Raw genomic sequence first — 18,208 nt, 5'->3', positions numbered from 1 at the left:
AATCATTTTTTTTTTTTTCAATGCAGACAGAAGTCAGAATATACACCGGGATACAACTTTCCAGAAAAAAAAAAATGCCAGAATAGGTGGACTGGCTCCTTTGTTTGTAGTTTGCTTTTGTTCCGGCTGATTTTTCAATAGTCCTTGGAAAAAAGAAAAAAAAAGTTCAGCGCAAGCAAAACCTTCGACTTCGTTTCCTTTTAGTTTGAAAGAAGAAAGCGGAAGCGGAAAACACTGCCCCGCCCCTATAATGGCCTGCAAGATGGCGGCCGGCTGACTCCGGCTTCGTGTCCGACTCGCTCTGACGGTCCCAGCCGAAGCCGAAGCCGAGTTGCCGTTCGGCGGCTATGAGGCGCGGATGCCTCGCGTGAACCGGACGGCGCTCCTGGCGCTGCTGGCCGCGAGCAGCTGCGTCTTCCTTCTCTTTCAGCTGCGGTACTACCGGAACTACGTCACCAAGGTAAGCGGTACGTCATTTGCCCGGACCGGGTCGGCTGCTGACAAAACGTTTCAAGTGGAGTTTTCGAATAAGTGGCGGCGGGCGAGTGAATGAATTCTCCCGGAAAGAGTGCTGTTTATGACAATAAAATATGCAGCTTCATGGTGCTCTTTGGATTCTTTTAAGCTTTGAGCTTGATTTCGAAAGTGCACAAAAAGTCCCAAAGACGATGAGAGCTCCTTCCGACAGTGGTGGAAACTAATTGTGTGTGAGTAAGAAAACCTTAAACGCAAAAGATTGACTTTGGTGCGGGGTCGATTGCGATTGCGGTGGCGGTGTGTGCCCTGCGACTGACCGGCGACCAGTTCGGGGTGTCGCCCGCCTTTGGCCTGAAGTGAGCTGGGACGGGCGTTGCAATCGATACTTGGAAGCATGTTTTTATTGACAGATGTACTTGCTGAAAATTGTGCAACTTTTCTCGGGAATCGTACGTTCTGCCCCCTCGTACGACAGGCCGGCCTCCTCTTTAGACCCGTGCCGAGTTTAAATCCGGCGACGTCTCCTCCCGCAGGCCGGCCCGGCCGTCCCGAGACGCGCGGCGGGTCGAGGGAGCGCCGGCGACCTCCAATGGGTGAGTCGGAAAAGATAAGACGCCGCCTCGCTCTGCGGCTAATCGGCGACCCCGACGTGTCCTCAGCAAAGCGTGAAGAGCTTCCTGCGGCTGTCGCGGCGGTTCCGCCTGCCGCTGTTCTTGGCCGACCCCGCCGTCCTCGGGTCTCTGGAGGGCGAGCCGGGGGCCGGCTGCGGCCTCCGGTGCGGCGGGCGAGCCGTCACGTCCTTCGGGCTGCTGGCCGGCGCGCGGACGTACGACGTGAGTACGGCGGTCGCGTCGGGGCTCTCGGCCGCTCCCGTTGGCAAAGTGGCTCTCTCGGCAGGCCGCCTTCCTATTGGCCGCCGAGAAGAAAGGTTTCCAGGTGCTGGAGGTGCGAGGAGAAGACCCCCGCTTGGCCAGCTTAGACCTCCTGTCCGGGGAGGACATCCCCCTGCATCTTGTGCTCCGCCTCCACGGCTACTTCATCCAGGTGGGCGGGGCTGTCAAATAGTACACTTGACTGACTAACCCTAAAGAAAAAAAAGAAGAAGAATTAACACTCAACTATTGCGTGAGTGGCGAGTAGCGTAACTTTCTTTGTTCTGTAGTCGGAGCGCGAAATTCAACTGACCCCCCCCCCCCCCAACCCCCAACCCCCCACCACCAAATCAAACGAGAATGTGCCGCTCGCTGAAGCAGGAAAAAAAACCAAACCCAAAAGTTCTTTCTTTGGGTTCCTCGGACTCGCTCGGGAGCCAGCAAACGCAAATTCACGCTTGTTTGTTTCTTGGGTGAATCCCAATCAGGTGCATTTGGGGATTTGATTGTATTTTTCATAATCATTCAAATTGTGTGCATGAGAAAGTTTTGCTTTTTGCGTTGAACCACCAACAAAATTCATCTTCTGACCCGACCTCATTGTCATGAACTAAAGAACTGAAATGAAATGTGTCTTCCATAACTTGAGCGTAGTAAATCAAAAATCAAAGCAGGCGGTGACGACGACGGCGAGCGACGCGGCCTCCCTGTAGCCCCCCCGCCCCCCCCCCCAATCCACCCCACCCGTTTGTGGCTGTTTTTTTTTTTTTTTAGCTGGTGATCTTGTACGAGCGTAGCGGCGACTACTTGTGGCACGGCCCGCTGCGCCTCAAAGCCGACGCCGACCGCGGCTTCGCGCCCTTCTCGCTGATGGACTTCGGCCGCCACGCCGGCGCCTACGACAGGTGAGGTCACGGCGCCGCGACGGCGCGACGCGAGCAAACCACACACCCCCCCCCCCCCCGCCCCAGGCCCCGGCTGGTACCGACGGCGGTGGACGGCCTGGACGTCGCCGTCCCAGGGAACGTCTCGGACTTCCTGGCTCAGCATCGGCGCGCTCGCTTTTTGGAATGCCGCTACCGGGACGCGCGGCACTTCCTGCAGGTTTGACCTTTCAACTCCAGTTCGGCTCACACGACGGCGTCCGACGCTTTTGCGTTCCCGCAGCTCTACCCCGACGAGCCGTCCCCCGAGGCGCTGGACTTTCGTAACAAAGCCAAGTCTTTGCTGCGGTCTGCCGCCGAAACGCTGACGCGTCTGCGGGTGCCCTTCTGGATCAGCAGCGGGACCTGCCTAGGTAAAAAAAAAAAAAAAAAAAAAGTTTGATTTGAATATTTGCGGACGTGATCATCGCGGTCAACAAGCTAACGTAGCTTCGGAAAAGCGCGTGACCAAACTTCCACTTTTTGTATATATATTTTTTTAATTTAGGCTAAAAACTCAAATTGGTGGCAAATGACGTTAGGCGTTCAACCGGGTTACGATCACATACTTGGTGGACAGACAGTGAGACAGAATCCCCAAACGGGATTTTCTTGAGGCGCCGCCATCAGTCAGCCCAACAAAATTCATGACGCGGTTCCGGTACAAAGAAAAAACCAAAGCGAGACACCGTCGGCCGGCAAACGGAGATGATCGGACGGTCGGGCTCGCTTTTGGGTCGAAGGCAAATTCTCCGACCGAAGGATCCGCGTGCGCCCGCAGGCTGGTTCCGGCAGTGCGGCTTCATCCCGTACAGCCGCGACGTGGACATCGGGATCTTCATCGGAGACTTCCGGCCCGACATGGTCGCGGCCTTCCGGGACGCGGGCCTGGCGCTCAAGCACAAGTTCGGCAAGGTGAGCCCGCCTCCCTCCCTCCCTCTCTTGTGTTCTTTCCGACAAGGTCTCGGTTCCGCCCAGGTGGAGGACAGTCTGGAGTTGTCTTTCGTGAGGGACGGCGTCAAGCTGGACGTCTTCTTCTTCTACCGCGACGGCCACCTGAGCTGGAACGGCGGCACGCAGGCCAAGAGCGGCAGAAAGTTCAAGTAGGCGGACCCGACGGAGGGCCGGGGGCGGGGCCGGGCTCGCGTTTGTGAACGGGTCCCGTTCCTCTGGCGCCGCAGGTACACCTTCCCGCACTTCTCGCTGTGCTGGGCCGAGCTGGCCGAGGTCCGAGTGGGAGTCCCGTGCCAGACGCTGGACTACGTGACGGCCAATTACGGGGCCGCGTCGTGGCGCGTCCCGCTGAGGGCGTGGGACTGGAAGTCGTCGCCCAGCAACGTCCAAGAAAACGGGGTGTGGCCGCTCCGGGACTGGGACCGGCTCATTCAGGTCTATTGAACCCAAATGAGGAGAGGGGAGAGGGAAAAAAAAAAAAAAAGGCCGCAAAGCGCCGCCGGTGAATATTAAATGAAATGTTTAAACGGGCGGCGCGGTGGCTCAGCTGGGAAAGCTTTGGCCTCACAGTTCTGAGGTCCCGGGTTCAATCCCAGACCCGCCTGTGTGGAGTTTGCATGTTCTCCGCGTGCCTGCGCGGCTTTTCTACGGTTTCCTCCCACATCCCAAAAACATGCGACGTGAGTTGGACCCTCAGAATTGCCCCCCAGGTGTGATTGCGAGTGCGGCTGTTTGTCTCCGTGTGCCCGCCTCCTGCCCGTTGACAGCTGGGATAGGCTCCAGCGCTCCTCGTGAGGATAAGCGTTGAAGAACATGGATGGATGTTGAAATGCACGAGTGCAGCACATTTCTGTACACGTATGTCGGAGTTAAGGGTGTCATTTTTATTATTTTGGTGGAAGTTTATTTTTTTTTGTAATGATCTGTGATTTTCGTGCACGATAATTTCTCTTGGACTGGTGTTTATTTGCTCTGTAAATAAAAAAGTTGACTCGCGTTGTGGAGGAATTGCTCATCAAAAAGGAGATATTCCGGAATCTATTAAGAACGCTTAGTCTGAAAGGAGGCGGGGTTAGCGAGCATCCGGGCAACGGCAGGTCACGTGACCCGGGCTGGTCGAGTGTCAGCTGATCGCTCAGCGGCCGCCATTGCTCGACGTCCCTTCCGCGCCAGGCGTCTTCTCTTCTCTTCTCTTCTCTTCGGTTGTGCGTCGCTCCACGATGGCGAGTCAGTCTCAGGGCATCCAGCAGCTGCTGCAGGCCGAAAAGAGAGCCGCCGAGAAGGTGGCCGAAGCCCGCAAACGTGAGTGGACCCGGGCCGCGTTCTGATTCTCTCAATTCCATCGGACTCGCCTCAAAAATGACATTTGATCTCGCGAACCGCGTCGGAAAAGGCCAAATTCAATCGTTTATTGTTTCGACCTTCGTGCACTTCGAATGGAGGGGGGGGCACGTCACGTGCCGCTGCTCTCCCCCACCCCCGGCTCGTTTGGTCGCGTCACGTGACAATTAGCTTGATTGAATGCAACTTTGCAGGGAAAAACCGGCGTCTGAAGCAAGCCAAAGAAGAAGCTCAAGCTGAGATCGAACAGTACCGACTGCAGAGGGACAAAGAGTTCAAGACCAAAGAGGCGGCGGTGAGGACCAGACACGTTTTTTGTTTTTTTCTTCCCTCCACTGATATATCATAATTCTACTCGTGATGTACCAGTGGCCAGTGACTCACACGGAACTATGTGGGAGCCAGTTGAAGAGCTTCATGTAGTGCTGTGCTCCCATCCTGTGACATGTTCAAGCTTATTCAATCCCCCCGTAAGCTGTAGTTTTGTACTTTTGCAGAACGTCAAAAAACTCCTCGAGTTGAGATGGTCTTCTGGGAGTCGCCGCTACTTATTATCGCTAAACTAATGCCGGCAGGCGTGCAGTAATATTTGCATCTGCAATTGCGTTCAGGCGCTGGGTTCCCACGGCAACAGCGCGGTGGAGGTGGACCGCGACACGGCCGAGCGCATGGGTCATATCCAGAGCAGTTACCGTGGCAACCGGGACGGGGTGCTGGGCGACCTCCTGCGCCGCGTGTGCGACATCCAGCCCGAGTTTCACTTGAACTACCGCGTGGCCGGCTAACTGGACGGCGTCGCGCTGCTTCCCGTCTTTCTTGTTGTTTGGTAAATGTAGAAATCATCTTCGGTTTGCCTGTATTTCTATTAAATTATTCTTCTTTCTGAAACTCGTGTCCTCCTCCGTAGCTGCATGACTTCCTGTTTGTGATAGCGGCGCTGACGTTGATGTCAATAAATCAGAATTGAATCGCAGGATCACGATTGTAATGTCAAAACTAAATGTAACGTGAATTAAAAGTCGTATCTCCCAAAAGTGAGCACACCCCTTGTTTTTTCTTTCAAGCAGTGAAATTGAGATGCTGTAATTGGACTGTGTCCGCCCCCCCCCTGTCCAAAATAGAACCGTTTCTTTCTTTGCGGATTCACTGGCGACAATAGTGAGCACGAACACGTGAACAAAGCAGCGAATTGAACTCGGTGTTGAGGTCTCGTACAAACGCGTCACGTGACAGCGATGTAGACATTTTCGCTCAGAAGTGGACTCGTTCACCTTTGTCGCCGGCAGAGGTTTGGGTGTGTCTTGCGTTCGTTGCCTTCATGTATGGGGGGGTGGGGGGGCAAAGTCCTTAATGTCAAGACTGCATCCGGGACAGACCAAAGCAACAGAAGAAACGGAGCCGTTTGGTGTCGGCTGCCGACGTGCGCTTTGTGGACTCGACCACGGCGCTCGGACCTGTGACACACACACACACACACACACACACGCAGTTTAAATGAACACGGGAACAAATCATCGTTCATTTTTCGGGCGCACGTGAACGATCGGAGCGCCAAATCCCGGTTGACGGTATCACTGGCGGCTTTCGGTAGCTTCCGCCTGCCTCGAAATCCCACAACTCGCTCAAGATGCTAAATTCTTTGCACTTTTGGATCTAAAGTATGTACGACCGGTATTATTCATATCAACGTACGCTGATTGTACTGCCATCCATATGAGTCCCGCTTCTGTCGTAGTCCTTGTTAAACATGGACCACAAAGTTTCTCGTGTATATTAGTACTACAAGGCGTGTTATAATTAATCGTATGGCATGTCATTGTTATGAATATTAGAGTTACCAACCCGACAACATGATTGAGCGAGGTGCTATTTTTTTCTTGCTTTGGTGTCAAATTGATTTGGTTTGCAGTCTTTTGGTTGTTTGCAAAAGTAACCTTTGAATGTGGTGATTAGTGACGCAATGAGTCCGACAATCCGTCTCCAAGGTAACCGTCGAGTTGCCATCCGTCGCTGAAGCGGGCGGTCACGTGATTTCGCCTCAGCGACGTGGCTGCGGGCGAGCCACGCCCACCACTCGCTCCCGCGTCCGATTGGTCCGTTTTCGTGTCACGTTCCTCCCGGCGAGCCGTGCGTCGTGACGTCGCTAGCGGAAGTGGACCTTCTGTCCTCAGACGAGACGCCGACCAGCGCCGCGCGGCTCGTTGAAGTCCATTTTTGCTCATCTTTGCCAAAATTCCATTTGTTTGTGTGTCTTTGTTTTTGTCTGCTTCGCGTGTGGGCGCCACAGCTAAGGCCGCGACAAAAGAAGCGCAGAAAAGTCGTCCTCGTCCAGGTCGGTCAACTTTCACTTTGTTGTCGTTTTGGTGACCTCTGCGGGGTTGCCGACTCGGGACCGACCGAGTTCGTCCACCTTACTCAATCGGGTCTCTCAAAACCACAAGAACCGATAACGATCAACTCGGCTCGATTTCATTTACGGAGCACTTAAAAAAAAAAAAAAAAAAAAAAAAAAAACAACAATTGCATCTGGAGCACACGTAAAAGAAATGATCGGACCATCATTTACAAGCAAAAAAAAAAAAAAAAAAAACAGGTTGGCATTTTTTAAAAAATCGTCATTTCTTGAATCTACATTTGTCCGCTTGAACCAATTGAGAAGATCTTCTACTTTGGCTAAGATGAAACCTAACAAGTACACAAAAACGTGTCGTTGAGGTCAAATCGAACACTTAGGCAAGTATAGCGACTACAATTTAAAGTGTTACCAAGTGTTTTGGGTTTTTGTTCTTTTTTTGTCATCAAAATTTTGGGAGGATAGATCAACGTCCCACGTGCACCAGAGAATATCAACATAGTTATTACATTGTCATTCTCACCGTCAGACATGTATATTTGCAATATGCGGACTTTGATGCGTTTCTTGGGCCATTGTTACATTGTACGATGGGATAAAAGGAGACGCTGAGCGGTCGACATCACTTCCTGTCACCTGACACGCGCACAAAGAACTTTGTGGAGATCAAAGGTTGCAGCAAGCGCAGATGCCGGGTTGAAGTCTGCTTTTGTTGCGCCGGCGGTCGGGATGGGAGTCGACTAGATAAACAACACGGCCGCGACGTCGGGATGGGAGTCGACTAGATAAACAACACGGCCGCGACGTAGCGAGCTGCGATTTTTTTTTTTTTTGTTAAAGGGCGCTAATTAGCGGGCGTATCGCACGACGATTTGCGACTGCGTTGGCAATCGTTCACGCGTGCCCGACTCCTGAACCGGGAAAAAGCGACGCTGAGTGGACGTTTTCAGGGCGAACTGAGTCGGTCGGTACCGATCCACGACTGCGTCGGACGTCTTTCGCTCCTCGCCGCCTCCCGAAAGACGCCAAACTTTGTATGAATAAACGACGGCGTATAGTTAGGGGGAAAGGCGTGTCCGTTTTTCCCGTTTTCCCCGCCGACGTGCGCTAACGGGGGCTTCGCTGCGACAGGGAAGCTTCAGCTTGTCTTAACGAGCTCTGATTCGATTGGCCGCTGCCATCTTTTTGCCCGAGGCCCCGCGGCCAATCGGATTAGGGTCGAGCGCCTGCTTTCGGTCACCGAAATGAGGCGTCGTGACGACAGTGATGCAGATGCCGCAGTGGCTCCGATTGGCTGACGAAGCCCAAACAGTAACGTGACGGCCGGAAGAATTTTCAATTGAGCTTGTTGGCGGCTTTGTTTTTCTCAAGGACAACGAGGCACCTAAACACTCAGCTGGCTGCTGATTGGCTGCCCGCTACTAAAGTGCACCGGACTAGTCGAGACTAGACTTGACAAGGTTGGACCAGACTGAACCTGACTAGAACCCTCGAGACTAGACTACACTGGTTTTGGGCCAGGCTGGATCAGGTCGGTTTAAGGTCAGAGACCGGAGGGTGGCGGACTGCACTGCACTGCACTGGACTGGACTGGACTGGACTGGACTGGGCGCGGGCACGACTTGACAAGCGTTGACCGGGTTGCCTGAAGGTCACAGACAGGCAAGACCAAATGGTTCTGTAATGACGTGACCGCGACGTGACCAGCCCACATGGACTAGAATGAAGTCAACTTTGCTGCGCCAAACTGGAGCAGACCTGACCGGACATCTTGAAAATCAAATACTAGATTGGACTGCACCAGTGTATACTACTAAACCGGACAGGACGGCTTAAAGGTCAAAGACCGGACCGGACTGCACCGGCCCGGCCTTTACTAAACCGGATCAGGCCTGTTGAAGGTGTTTGTGTGTGCGTGTTAGCGATGAACCACACATCGATGCATACGGACCACACCCACCACCACCACGAGCACGCCGTGATGGCCACGCCCTCGCCCACCGTGGGTCACGACCACGGGGACGGAGCCGACAGAGGCGGGCACGGGGGGCACGGAGGCATGGTATGTGGTCTCACGCGCTAAAGTGTCGGACGCTCGCCAGATGCTATAACGCAAAGTGGGTCGCCTAGGCGATGACCTTCTACTTCGGCTACCAGCACGTGGAGCTGCTCTTCAGCGGGCTCCTCATCAACTCAGCCGGAGGTGAGCTTCGCGCCACCCTGACTCTTCCAACGTTTGACGTGACCCCGCCTCCTCTCGTTCCTCCAATCAGAGATGGTGGGCGCGTGCACGGGCGTCTTCCTGTTGGCCGTCCTGTACGAGGGTCTGAAGGTGGGCCGCGAGGCGCTGCTGCGTCGAAGTCAGGTCAACGTGCGCTACAACTGCATGCCGCTGCCCGGCGCCGACGGCACGGTCCTCATGGAGACGCACAAGACTGTCGGGTAGGCGGCGGCGAACACGCGCTCACGCGGGGCGAGCGAGACGGCGCCAAAGCGCTGCTTTGGTCGAAATGAACGCATGAATCTTGGAGGTCCCGAATAACAGGCCATCCATTTCCAATTTAAAGTGAGAGCGTCGCAGCTGAATGCTTCATTTTTAGATTTCACTCGAGGGAGGGTTAGCACCATCTTACGTGTTCAAGACTAACGCTAGCACGTTGACTTATTTATAAAGCAAACATTCATGTCGAGACTCATGCTAATACCGCTACTACATGGAGTCATGGCAACACTCATGCCAAGGGTGATGCTAACACGAATACGTGAGTATCGCCTCGCGCCAAGACGAATACTAAAATGATCGCGAGGCTTCGGATCCCCAACGTCGCGTGAAAAGACGGACGCGGCCGACGTCGTTCATTCTTTCAAAATGTTTCCGAGCTTTTCGTTGGCTGTTGGCGTTTCGACGCGTTGCGAGCCATCGACGGCCGGTTTGGAGGAGATGGCGATTTGCAGAGCGAGCTCAGCCACACAAATCCCCAAATGACAAACGTTTACCTTCAAAACACCAAAGTTTTTCCAAAGGAAGACGCCAACACTCATCCCCCTTTGGGACTCGTTTGTACAGGTTCTAAATAAATCTCCAAGCTTTGCCATAATTGGCATGATTCTTTGGAATGTGTTCGTGTGCATATTTGATGATTTTATTCATGACGCATCAAACACTCCAGCGAAGACTAACGCTGACGCTGTCCCGTTGCGTTGTCAGGCAGAGGATGCTCAGCCCCGCCCACTTCCTGCAGACGCTGCTGCATATCGTCCAGGTGGTGGTCAGCTACTTCCTCATGTTGGTCTTCATGACGTACAACGCGTACTTGTGCATGGCGGTGGCGGCGGGCGCGGGCGCCGGCTACTTCCTGTTCAGCTGGCGCAAGGCGGTGGTGGTGGACATCACGGAGCACTGTCATTAAATTCCCGTCACGGACGCTTCCTGTCGTCGGCCGACCGACTTTGCCGCGTGGTCGGAAGTCGTACGTAGCTTTGCACGGCCGACTCGGGAAGCGTACATTGTCTTACTGGTTAATTATGTTCACCAAGAGCGTTTATTAATTGTCTTTTTTTTTTTTTTTAGTCCCGTGACACCCGAAGCTAACACTAACTGGCTAGCTGCTCCTCGTGTAAATGTCAGCATAGCGCGCAACATTTTATCTCCTGTTTAGCATCTCCGTCTGATACGATCGGACCGACTCATTTGTCATTTGGGGGGTTTTAGCGACGTCATGAAAAGACGTGAAACCAAAATGTTTACTTTTTGGGGAGCCGTCGGACGATCAAACGGGCCTTAAGCACACAAGTTGCCTTAACGTGGCTGACAAGCGCGTCTCGTTTACGTTCTACGTTGTCGTTTGAAAGGCGCCACAAATTTTCATCTTGTTGTTGTTGAGTGACCAATCGGAAATAAAGTTTGGATGTGTCGCCCCTGCCTGTCGGTCTGTCTTCCTTTCCCACCTTTCATCAAACCTCAAAAAAAACCCCTTCAGAATCAGAATTTAAAGGCGATCGCTCCACTACACGAAGACGATCCGGTACACGAGTTCACCTGCGCAGGACGGGACACCGACTGGCGCTTCCGGGGAATCTTCAAAATGGATGAAGTTCGGCGTCTGATCAAGATTCTGACACGGATCGCTTGTCAATCGGGTGTGCCGCACCTCACAGGCGGACCGTTTTTGTGAAGCAACACCTCGCCGTCAGGAGCTCTGCGACCTCCAGCGTGGACCCGCCATCGAGCGGGACCTGTGCAACAAGTCGGGTCGGGCGATTTCGGCGCCGCGAAATATTGGTCGTAGAAGAACGTGGAAACGACTTGAGCCCCGTGTCAGGTGGCAAAGCGAGGCGAGTACGAAGAGGTCGCCGACCGTCTGCCGCGTTGACGGATACGTCGCTCCAAATGTGACGCGGCCTGCGGGTGAGCTCGAGAACGGCGCGCGGGGAGCTTTGCCCAACGGGTTTCCGAAGTCCGAGCCGTACGTCGCCGAGCGCCACGCACGGCGTCGGACGTGGAGGTGGAAGTGGAAAGCACTTCGCTGCCAGAGCAGCGGAGCGGACTGGCGAATCCAGATTTGGCTCGTCTGACCGCCTGGCGCCGAGTTGTCTGGGGGGGTTAAATAAACTCTTACCATCAAAGAAGTGAACTGAGGATGGCAAGCAGCAATGTTAGTTTGAATCTTGACATGCAGGCACACAAAGAAGTGAAATGATTTTTTTCAAAAAGGGTTTGAAATCATTTCCAACAAATATGAAAAGAAACAATTCAATTGACCCCTGCGTACAGGGCGCTTAACCACGCCTCCTGAAGTGACGTCACGCCTCGTGCGCTCACGTAAGACAAACAGTAAAAATGGCAAATACAATACAATAAATACATTCTGAACTGAGAGAGACGCCATGCTTCTGATTTCATTCAATCGTTCACACTTAGCGGTGTTATGCTAGCGGAGAACGTCTCATTCATTTATACGAGACGAGTATTAAAAATCAAATTTAGGGCATATCTTCGCGCAAACACAGTCTGGTTACGTTTTGGCCGCGAGCCAGCAAGAAAGGGACACGTTTGTGCAATCCGATCATCGCTCAACAAAGAATAAGTGTGTCAATCGTTCACACGCAGCAGTGTTATGCTAGCGGAGAACGTCCCATTCATTTATACGAGACGTGTATTAAAAATCAAATATAGGGCATATCTTCGTGCAAACACAGTCTGGTTAAGCTTCGGCCGCGAGCCAGCAAGAAATCGACACGTTTGCGCAGTCCGATCGTCGCTAACTATCGCTCAACAAAGAATAACTGTGTCAATCGTTCACGCGCAGCAGTGTTATGCTAGCGAAGAACCTCGAAATCATTTATACGAGACGTGTATTGAAAATCAAATATAGGGCATATCTTCGTGCAAACACAGTCTGGTTAAGCTTCGGCCGCGAGCCAGCAAGAAATCGACACGTTTGCGCAGTCCGATCGTCGCTAACTATCGCTCAACAAAGAATAACTGTGTCAATCGTTCACACGTAGCAGTGTTATGCTAGCGAAGAACCTCGAATTCATTTATGCGAGACGTGTATTGAAAATCAAATATAGGCCATACCTTGGTGCAAACATGTGTGTTCCGGTTGATATTAGATGGATTTAGTTGATGATGCGGTCTTCCACAAAGTTTGATCCATCGAAGGCATTTTTCGTACCGGGTCTTCGGTTTTGGAAAGGGTACGAATCGAAGTCCCACCGACTCACCTTTCACGATACCCGTCGTCACGATTACAAAGTCCGTGACTACACCTCTTAACCATATTTGTTGTTAAATAACCCCAAATACGCGATAAAACGCTAACTAAACCTAGACTGGACCGCGCAATGTTGTCTTGAGAAAATGGCGGGAGCAAAAAACGGGCTTTGGTCGATGCGGATCTCTGGCCTCGGATTGGTCAGTGACCCGGATTGCGCAATATCCACGGAGGGCTCAATTGCGATGCGAGTGTTGGTTGTAGACTTTTATTTTGAAGGTGGGATTCACAGTGCCGAATCGCAACAAAAACGGCTTGACCGCGGTGGGGATTCTGGTGCTGGGCCGCAGTTCCGGTGAAAGGGACTCCGAACGCTTCAGGATGTTCCAGCTTGGTGGGAACAGTTTGGCGCTGCCCCCGAGGCCTGGTCCAGAAAGACCTTGAAGATGATAGTCTGAAACCGACCAGACAAGACTGAGGTCAAGGCCTTGTGGTCCAACATCAAGTTGGAAGAATGCTGCTCAATTTCCATAAACAACACACACCCAAACGACAAAAGTTGAAGCTGTTCTTGCTGCAAAGGGTGGACCGACCTCATAATCGACGTTCATATGTGAGTCAAGGGATGCCTAAAGTTGTGAATAGATTGTTTGCTTTTGTTTACTTTAAGATGGCAACGAGTCGGTGCGTGCCACTCCAATCCGGTAGGTGGCGCTAATCGCCCGGGCCGCCACCGAGAAGGGACTTGAAGGCCTGATTTCCGGGGGGGGGGGTGACAGGTGTCAGCTCGCCGTCGTCCGTCCGGAGCCGTCGACGGTGGCGGTGTGACGAGCTTCGTCCGGCCGTGGTGGTCCACCCTCGTCCTCCTCCTCGTTGTCGTCGTCCTCGTCCTCATGGCGTCCAGACGACCGGACGGCTTCGACGGGCTCGCGTACCGCGGCGGCCGGGACGAGCCTCCTCACTTCTCTTCGGCTTATTCGCTGCGGAGCGGCCCCGCGGAGCCGCCGCAGCACCTCCACTGGGTCACCACGCCGCCGGACATCCCGGGCAGCCGCAACCTGCACTCGGGGGAGCGGACCCCGCTCTACGACGAGCCACCCGGGGCTGCCTCGGACTGGGACGCGACGACGGGGCAGGCTGGTGGCCCCCTGCCGCCGCCGCCGCCGCCTCCCCCTGGTGAGGACCTTAGCCTAGCCTAGCCTAGCCTAGCCTAGCTCAGCTCATCTTAGCTTGAGGTTGTCAGCATCAGAAGAACGACTCGAGTTCATTTTCTTGCTGACGGACTTTCCGTCATTGCACCGCAAAGCGCTTTCTTCACATTAGCAGTCAAAGATCTTTTGGAATTAAAAGGTTGAAATACATTTTGACATGAAGTTGGGCACGCTGTAGGTAAGGTCAAAGGGCAAGTGAAAAAGTGCAGCCGGCACGGGTCAATCCTCAGTTTTCCTTTCTGCAAACAAAATCAAAACAGAATTTAATCATAAAAGAGGCTTTGCTTAGCGATGAATGTATTTACATTGAATAGTTTTTGTTTCTAAACATGAGCAATGGCTGAAAACCCCATTCTGGTGTATTTCTGATTCCAAAAGTACTTCGTAAATTTCATGCGGCAGTGGAAAGACTTTTTTGGTTTTGCAGTCATAACTGAGGGAAAGCAAAACCACGAAGATGACTTTGACAGCCTTGGCGCGGTTTGGCGCTCTCACGCGCGCTAGCTGTGCGAGCCTGCTCGGACGCACTCGGTTAACTTGGCGGGGTCCGTCCTAACAATTCAGCGACCGAGTTGGAGGAATTGACAACTTTTCCGATTTCAATTTTCAAATTTACTTTGAAGGAGAAGAATTTGGGCACGTTGTTCTTCTTCCAACGGGGCGATTTGTTTGTGATTCCAGAGCAGCTGAACCGCCTCACGGGTTTCGGGATCGGACTCGTCAGGTGATGGCCCGATCGCGACGTCGCGTTGTCGCTGTGCCGGACGGCCGCTAACGCGCGTGCTCGTGCAGTCTTTTCGCAGAGAACGTGCTGACTCATCCCTGCGTGGTCTTCCGCCGCCAATGTCAGGTGAGCCCGCTTGGCGCTGAGCCCGCCCCGCCCCAACCGGCCACCTTTTGTGTTTGTGACCCCCCCCCCCCCCCCGCCAGGTCAACTACCACGCGCAGTGCAACCACCTGTCGCCGTTCAGCGCTCTCGCCGTCATGTACGCCATCAGCAAGGCTCAGGTACGTCCATCTGAAGATGCGGAAATATTTAAGTGAATCGGTGGGATGGGAAATGCAATTGACCCCTGCGTGCAGGGCGCTTAACCGCGCCCCCCCGATGTGACGTCACGCCTCGTGCGCTGACGTAAGACAAACAGTAAAAATGCCAAATACAATACATTCTTAACTGAGAGAGACGCCATGCTTCTGATTTCATTCAGTCGTTCACACGTAGCAATGTTATGCTAGCGCTGAACGTCTCATTCATTTATACGAGACGTGTATTAAAAATCGAATTTAGGGCATATCTTCGCGCAAACACAGTCTGGTTAAGCTTCTGGCCGCGAGCCACCAAGAAATCGATACGTTTGTGCAGTCCGATCATCGCTAAATATCGCTCGACAAAGAATAAGTGTGTCAATCGTTCGCACGCGGCAGTGTTATGCTAGCGAAGAACTTCGAATTCATTTATACGAGACGTGTATTGAAAATCAAATTTAGGGCATACGTTGGTGCAAACATGTGTGTTCCGGTTGATATTAGATGGATTTAGTTGATGATGCGGTCTTCCACAAAGTTTGATCCATCGAAGGCATTTTTCGTACCGGGTCTTCGGTTTTGGAAAGGGTACGAATGGAACTCCACCGACTGGCCTTTCACGATACCCGTCGTCACGATTACAAAGTCCGCGACTACACCTCTTAACCATATTTGTTGTTAAATAACCCCAAATACGCGATAAAACGCTAACTAAACCTATACTGGACCACGCAATGTTGTCTTGAGAAAACGACGGGAGCAAAAAACGGGCTTTGGTCGATGCGGATCTCTGGCCTCTGATTGGTCAGTGAGGCGGATTGCGCAATGTCCACGGAGGCGTCAATTGAATGAAGATTGATCAGATTCAAACTTGACCCGACAGATATGTTTTCTCCACATCAACAACATGACAAAGAAAGTCAACAAAGCAGATCATTTTTGATTTGTCTGTTGTCCAGTTCAACGTCCCCAAATGTTGTTCCTTTTTAATTCCTTTGTTTGTATTCCTCATCTGTTTTTCAAGCCAGCCATGACCAGAATGTTTTTCAGAATCAATTCAGTTGAAACTGAAATCCGTCAACGCCGACTTTAGACTTTATTCGTCGCCTCCGGCGTGAAATCAAACGAGCTACCCGCAAAGATGTTTGACTTCCGTTCCCGCTTTGGCTTTCCGTTGAAAGTTGAGAAGTTTCCAAAAATGGGCAGAAATTGCCTGCTTAGCTGGAAGTCGCCGTGCTGACTTCCTGCGAAAATGTCGCAACGCTGTCCAGGGCCCGCGGGCGCTGTGGAAGGGGATGGGCAGCACCTTCATCGTGCACGGCGTCACCTTGGGCGCTGAGGGAGTCATCAGCGAGTTCACCCCGTTGCCACGGTAACCGGCACCACGCACTGCTTTGGTCGGGGGGGGGGGGGGCGCGCGACCTTAACACGGATGCGTTTGTGGTCGCAGGGAGATTCCCCACCGCTGGAGCGCCAAACAGTTGGCCGGGCACTTCCTGCTCAAAGGGTGAGTTTGTTTGTTTGAAATTGCAATGCTGGCAAACTTGACAACGAGCCACCAGTACGGCGGACGTCCGCAACGTTTCCAAAAAGATGCTTTCACGTGTTCTTCTTAGCTTCTTGCCAGCCAGCAAAGAATGCAAAACGCCATGGATGGGCTAACATCTAGCACTGGGGTCACGGTGTTGTAACTCTTAAGCAAGTGTTATTTGCTATCATGAGTCGAAGGCAAAAACAACCATTACTCGTCCCTGACAGTAGTTGTGAAAGTCTTCTGTTTGTGACTGCGTTGCGCTGCCCCCCTGTGGCCAAGGCAATCGAATCAAAAGCCTTTATTGTCATGATATCAAACGAGATTAAAGTCAAATAGAATAATCCCTTAACTATGAGGTGAAGTAACTCAAATGAAAAGGCACAGTTATTGTGACTTCCAAAGTTTCTGACCCGTTTTTCAAGTTGCTGTTGCCCAGAGAAGAAAGAAAGTGCACTTGCGTAATTTGTCCGTGTTTTGAGGGACCCCCGACGGGGCGAATCCTTCCAAACGTCCTTCGGGCAAGCAACTCCGACTCGGGGTGGGGGTGGGGGGGGGGGACACACACACACCTGAACAATGTCGAGCTAAGCGATGATGATGATGATGATCCTTTTCAGTGTTGCTAATCTTTTATTTTGACACCTGTCTGCAGTCTGACGGCGATGGTGGCACTTCCTTTCTACTGCTCCAGCCTCATCGAGACTGTGCAGGTGAGCAGAAAATTTCCAAAGCCTTCCTGGTAAAGTTTGGGAAACTTCCTTGGGAGGTTTTTATTTTTTTCCATTTTCTAAATGTACTCAGCAAAATACATAGATGGCCCTTAACCCCGACGGGCGCGGACCGCTGACGCGACTTGCCGTGCCTCCGCAGAGCGAGATCGCACGCGACGAGTCGTCTTCGGGGCTGCTGGACTGCGTCCGCGAAGGTTTTGCCCGCCTGCTGGGCGCGGGCGCCCCTCACAGCCGCCGCCTGCTCCCTCTCGGCGCCCTGCTGCTGCCCGCCGCGTGCCACGCCGTCCTCCGCTACGCCGTGGCCGTGGCCGTGCAGCGGGCCGCGCTGTGGCTGCACCGGCGCGGCGAGAAGCCGGGCCGCGGCCCGGCGGCGGACCCGCTGGAGGCCCACTTCCCCGAGCTGGCGGCGGCCTGGTTGGGCTCGCTGGCGGCGGACGCGCTGGCGTACCCGCTGGAGACGACGCTGCACCGCCTCAGCCTGCAGGGCACGCGCACCATCATCGACGCCACGGACGGCGCGGGCCCGGCCGCCGGCGCGGGGAACGGCGGCGGGCCGCTGGTGCTGCCCGTCAACACGCAGTACGACGGCCTGGCCGACTGCGTCCACGCCATCCGCCGCAAGGAGGGCCGGGCCGGCTTTTACCGGGGCTTCGGGGCTCTGGCGGCCCAGTTCGCGCTGCACGGCGCTCTGCTGGCCGGCGCCAGGACGCTTCTGCGGCTGCTGCTGCTGGAGGGCAAGGTCGGCTAGGTGTCGCTCCTCGTCGGCGCCCCAAACTCTGAGTAAACGGGACCTTTTTGTCTTCTTCTTCTTCTTCTTCTTGTTGTTACAAAGATTTTTCCAGAGCTGCGCGAGTTGTAAATATCCAAATGAGCGCATGCTCCTCGCTTAGTTCAGCACGTGCGCTGACCTCACCGTGATGTCACTTCCTGACTTGTGCGCGCACGCATGAAGCCAAAAACATTTTTGTTTGTATCAACTTGTCATCCAGCAAAGAATAAATTATTGTGGTGCAGACCGTTGTTTTTTGTCAGACGTTTAAATTGAAACGAAATATCACGTTCCTTCCTC

The 18,208-nt window shown here is 53.3% G+C and overlaps 4 protein-coding genes across 8 annotated transcripts; all 4 read left to right on the top strand.

The window, feature by feature from the left end:
* The first annotated feature begins 16 nt into the window (after positions 1-16).
* fktn (fukutin) lies at positions 17-4,222 on the top strand. Its single transcript, XM_061800689.1, has 10 exons — positions 17-460; positions 1,011-1,070; positions 1,137-1,310; positions 1,375-1,521; positions 2,124-2,254; positions 2,321-2,453; positions 2,517-2,646; positions 3,054-3,187; positions 3,251-3,375; positions 3,454-4,222. The coding sequence occupies exons 1-10, from the start codon at positions 359-361 to the stop codon at positions 3,668-3,670; spliced, it is 1,353 nt and encodes a 450-aa protein (XP_061656673.1). The 5' UTR covers positions 17-358; the 3' UTR covers positions 3,671-4,222.
* A 76-nt stretch (positions 4,223-4,298) lies between these two features.
* atp6v1g1 (ATPase H+ transporting V1 subunit G1) lies at positions 4,299-5,605 on the top strand. 2 transcript variants are annotated; one of them, XM_061800706.1, is made up of 4 exons: positions 4,299-4,528; positions 4,762-4,862; positions 5,179-5,393; positions 5,475-5,605. In XM_061800706.1, the coding sequence occupies exons 1-3, from the start codon at positions 4,447-4,449 to the stop codon at positions 5,350-5,352; spliced, it is 357 nt and encodes a 118-aa protein (XP_061656690.1). In that variant the 5' UTR covers positions 4,299-4,446; the 3' UTR covers positions 5,353-5,393; positions 5,475-5,605. The 2 variants fall into 2 exon arrangements, with proteins under 2 accessions (XP_061656690.1, XP_061656689.1); XM_061800705.1 differs by having other exon boundaries at positions 5,179-5,605.
* Positions 5,606-6,731: 1,126 nt separating this feature from the next.
* On the top strand, positions 6,732-10,844 carry slc31a1 (solute carrier family 31 member 1). The gene is made up of 5 exons (XM_061800698.1): positions 6,732-6,899; positions 8,843-8,982; positions 9,051-9,123; positions 9,194-9,362; positions 10,129-10,844. The coding sequence occupies exons 2-5, from the start codon at positions 8,845-8,847 to the stop codon at positions 10,328-10,330; spliced, it is 582 nt and encodes a 193-aa protein (XP_061656682.1). The 5' UTR covers positions 6,732-6,899; positions 8,843-8,844; the 3' UTR covers positions 10,331-10,844.
* A 2,071-nt stretch (positions 10,845-12,915) lies between these two features.
* Positions 12,916-18,159, top strand: slc25a46 (solute carrier family 25 member 46). Of its 4 annotated transcripts, none has more exons than XM_061800683.1 (9): positions 12,916-13,250; positions 13,417-13,813; positions 14,530-14,572; positions 14,641-14,698; positions 14,779-14,856; positions 16,146-16,246; positions 16,325-16,381; positions 17,061-17,118; positions 17,279-18,159. In XM_061800683.1, the coding sequence occupies exons 1-9, from the start codon at positions 13,152-13,154 to the stop codon at positions 17,885-17,887; spliced, it is 1,500 nt and encodes a 499-aa protein (XP_061656667.1). In that variant the 5' UTR covers positions 12,916-13,151; the 3' UTR covers positions 17,888-18,159. The 4 variants fall into 4 exon arrangements, with proteins under 4 accessions (XP_061656667.1, XP_061656669.1, XP_061656672.1 ...); XM_061800685.1 differs by having other exon boundaries at positions 13,346-13,813; XM_061800688.1 differs by having other exon boundaries at positions 12,916-13,341.
* The last annotated feature ends 49 nt before the right edge of the window (positions 18,160-18,208 follow it).

Source organism: Syngnathoides biaculeatus, chromosome 17 (assembly GCF_019802595.1).
Source record: "Syngnathoides biaculeatus isolate LvHL_M chromosome 17, ASM1980259v1, whole genome shotgun sequence".
In the NCBI taxonomy this organism is placed as follows: Eukaryota; Metazoa; Chordata; class Actinopteri; order Syngnathiformes; family Syngnathidae; genus Syngnathoides; species Syngnathoides biaculeatus.
The sequence above is the reverse complement of the archived record's forward strand: the minus strand, read 5'-3'. Positions and strand labels throughout refer to the sequence as shown.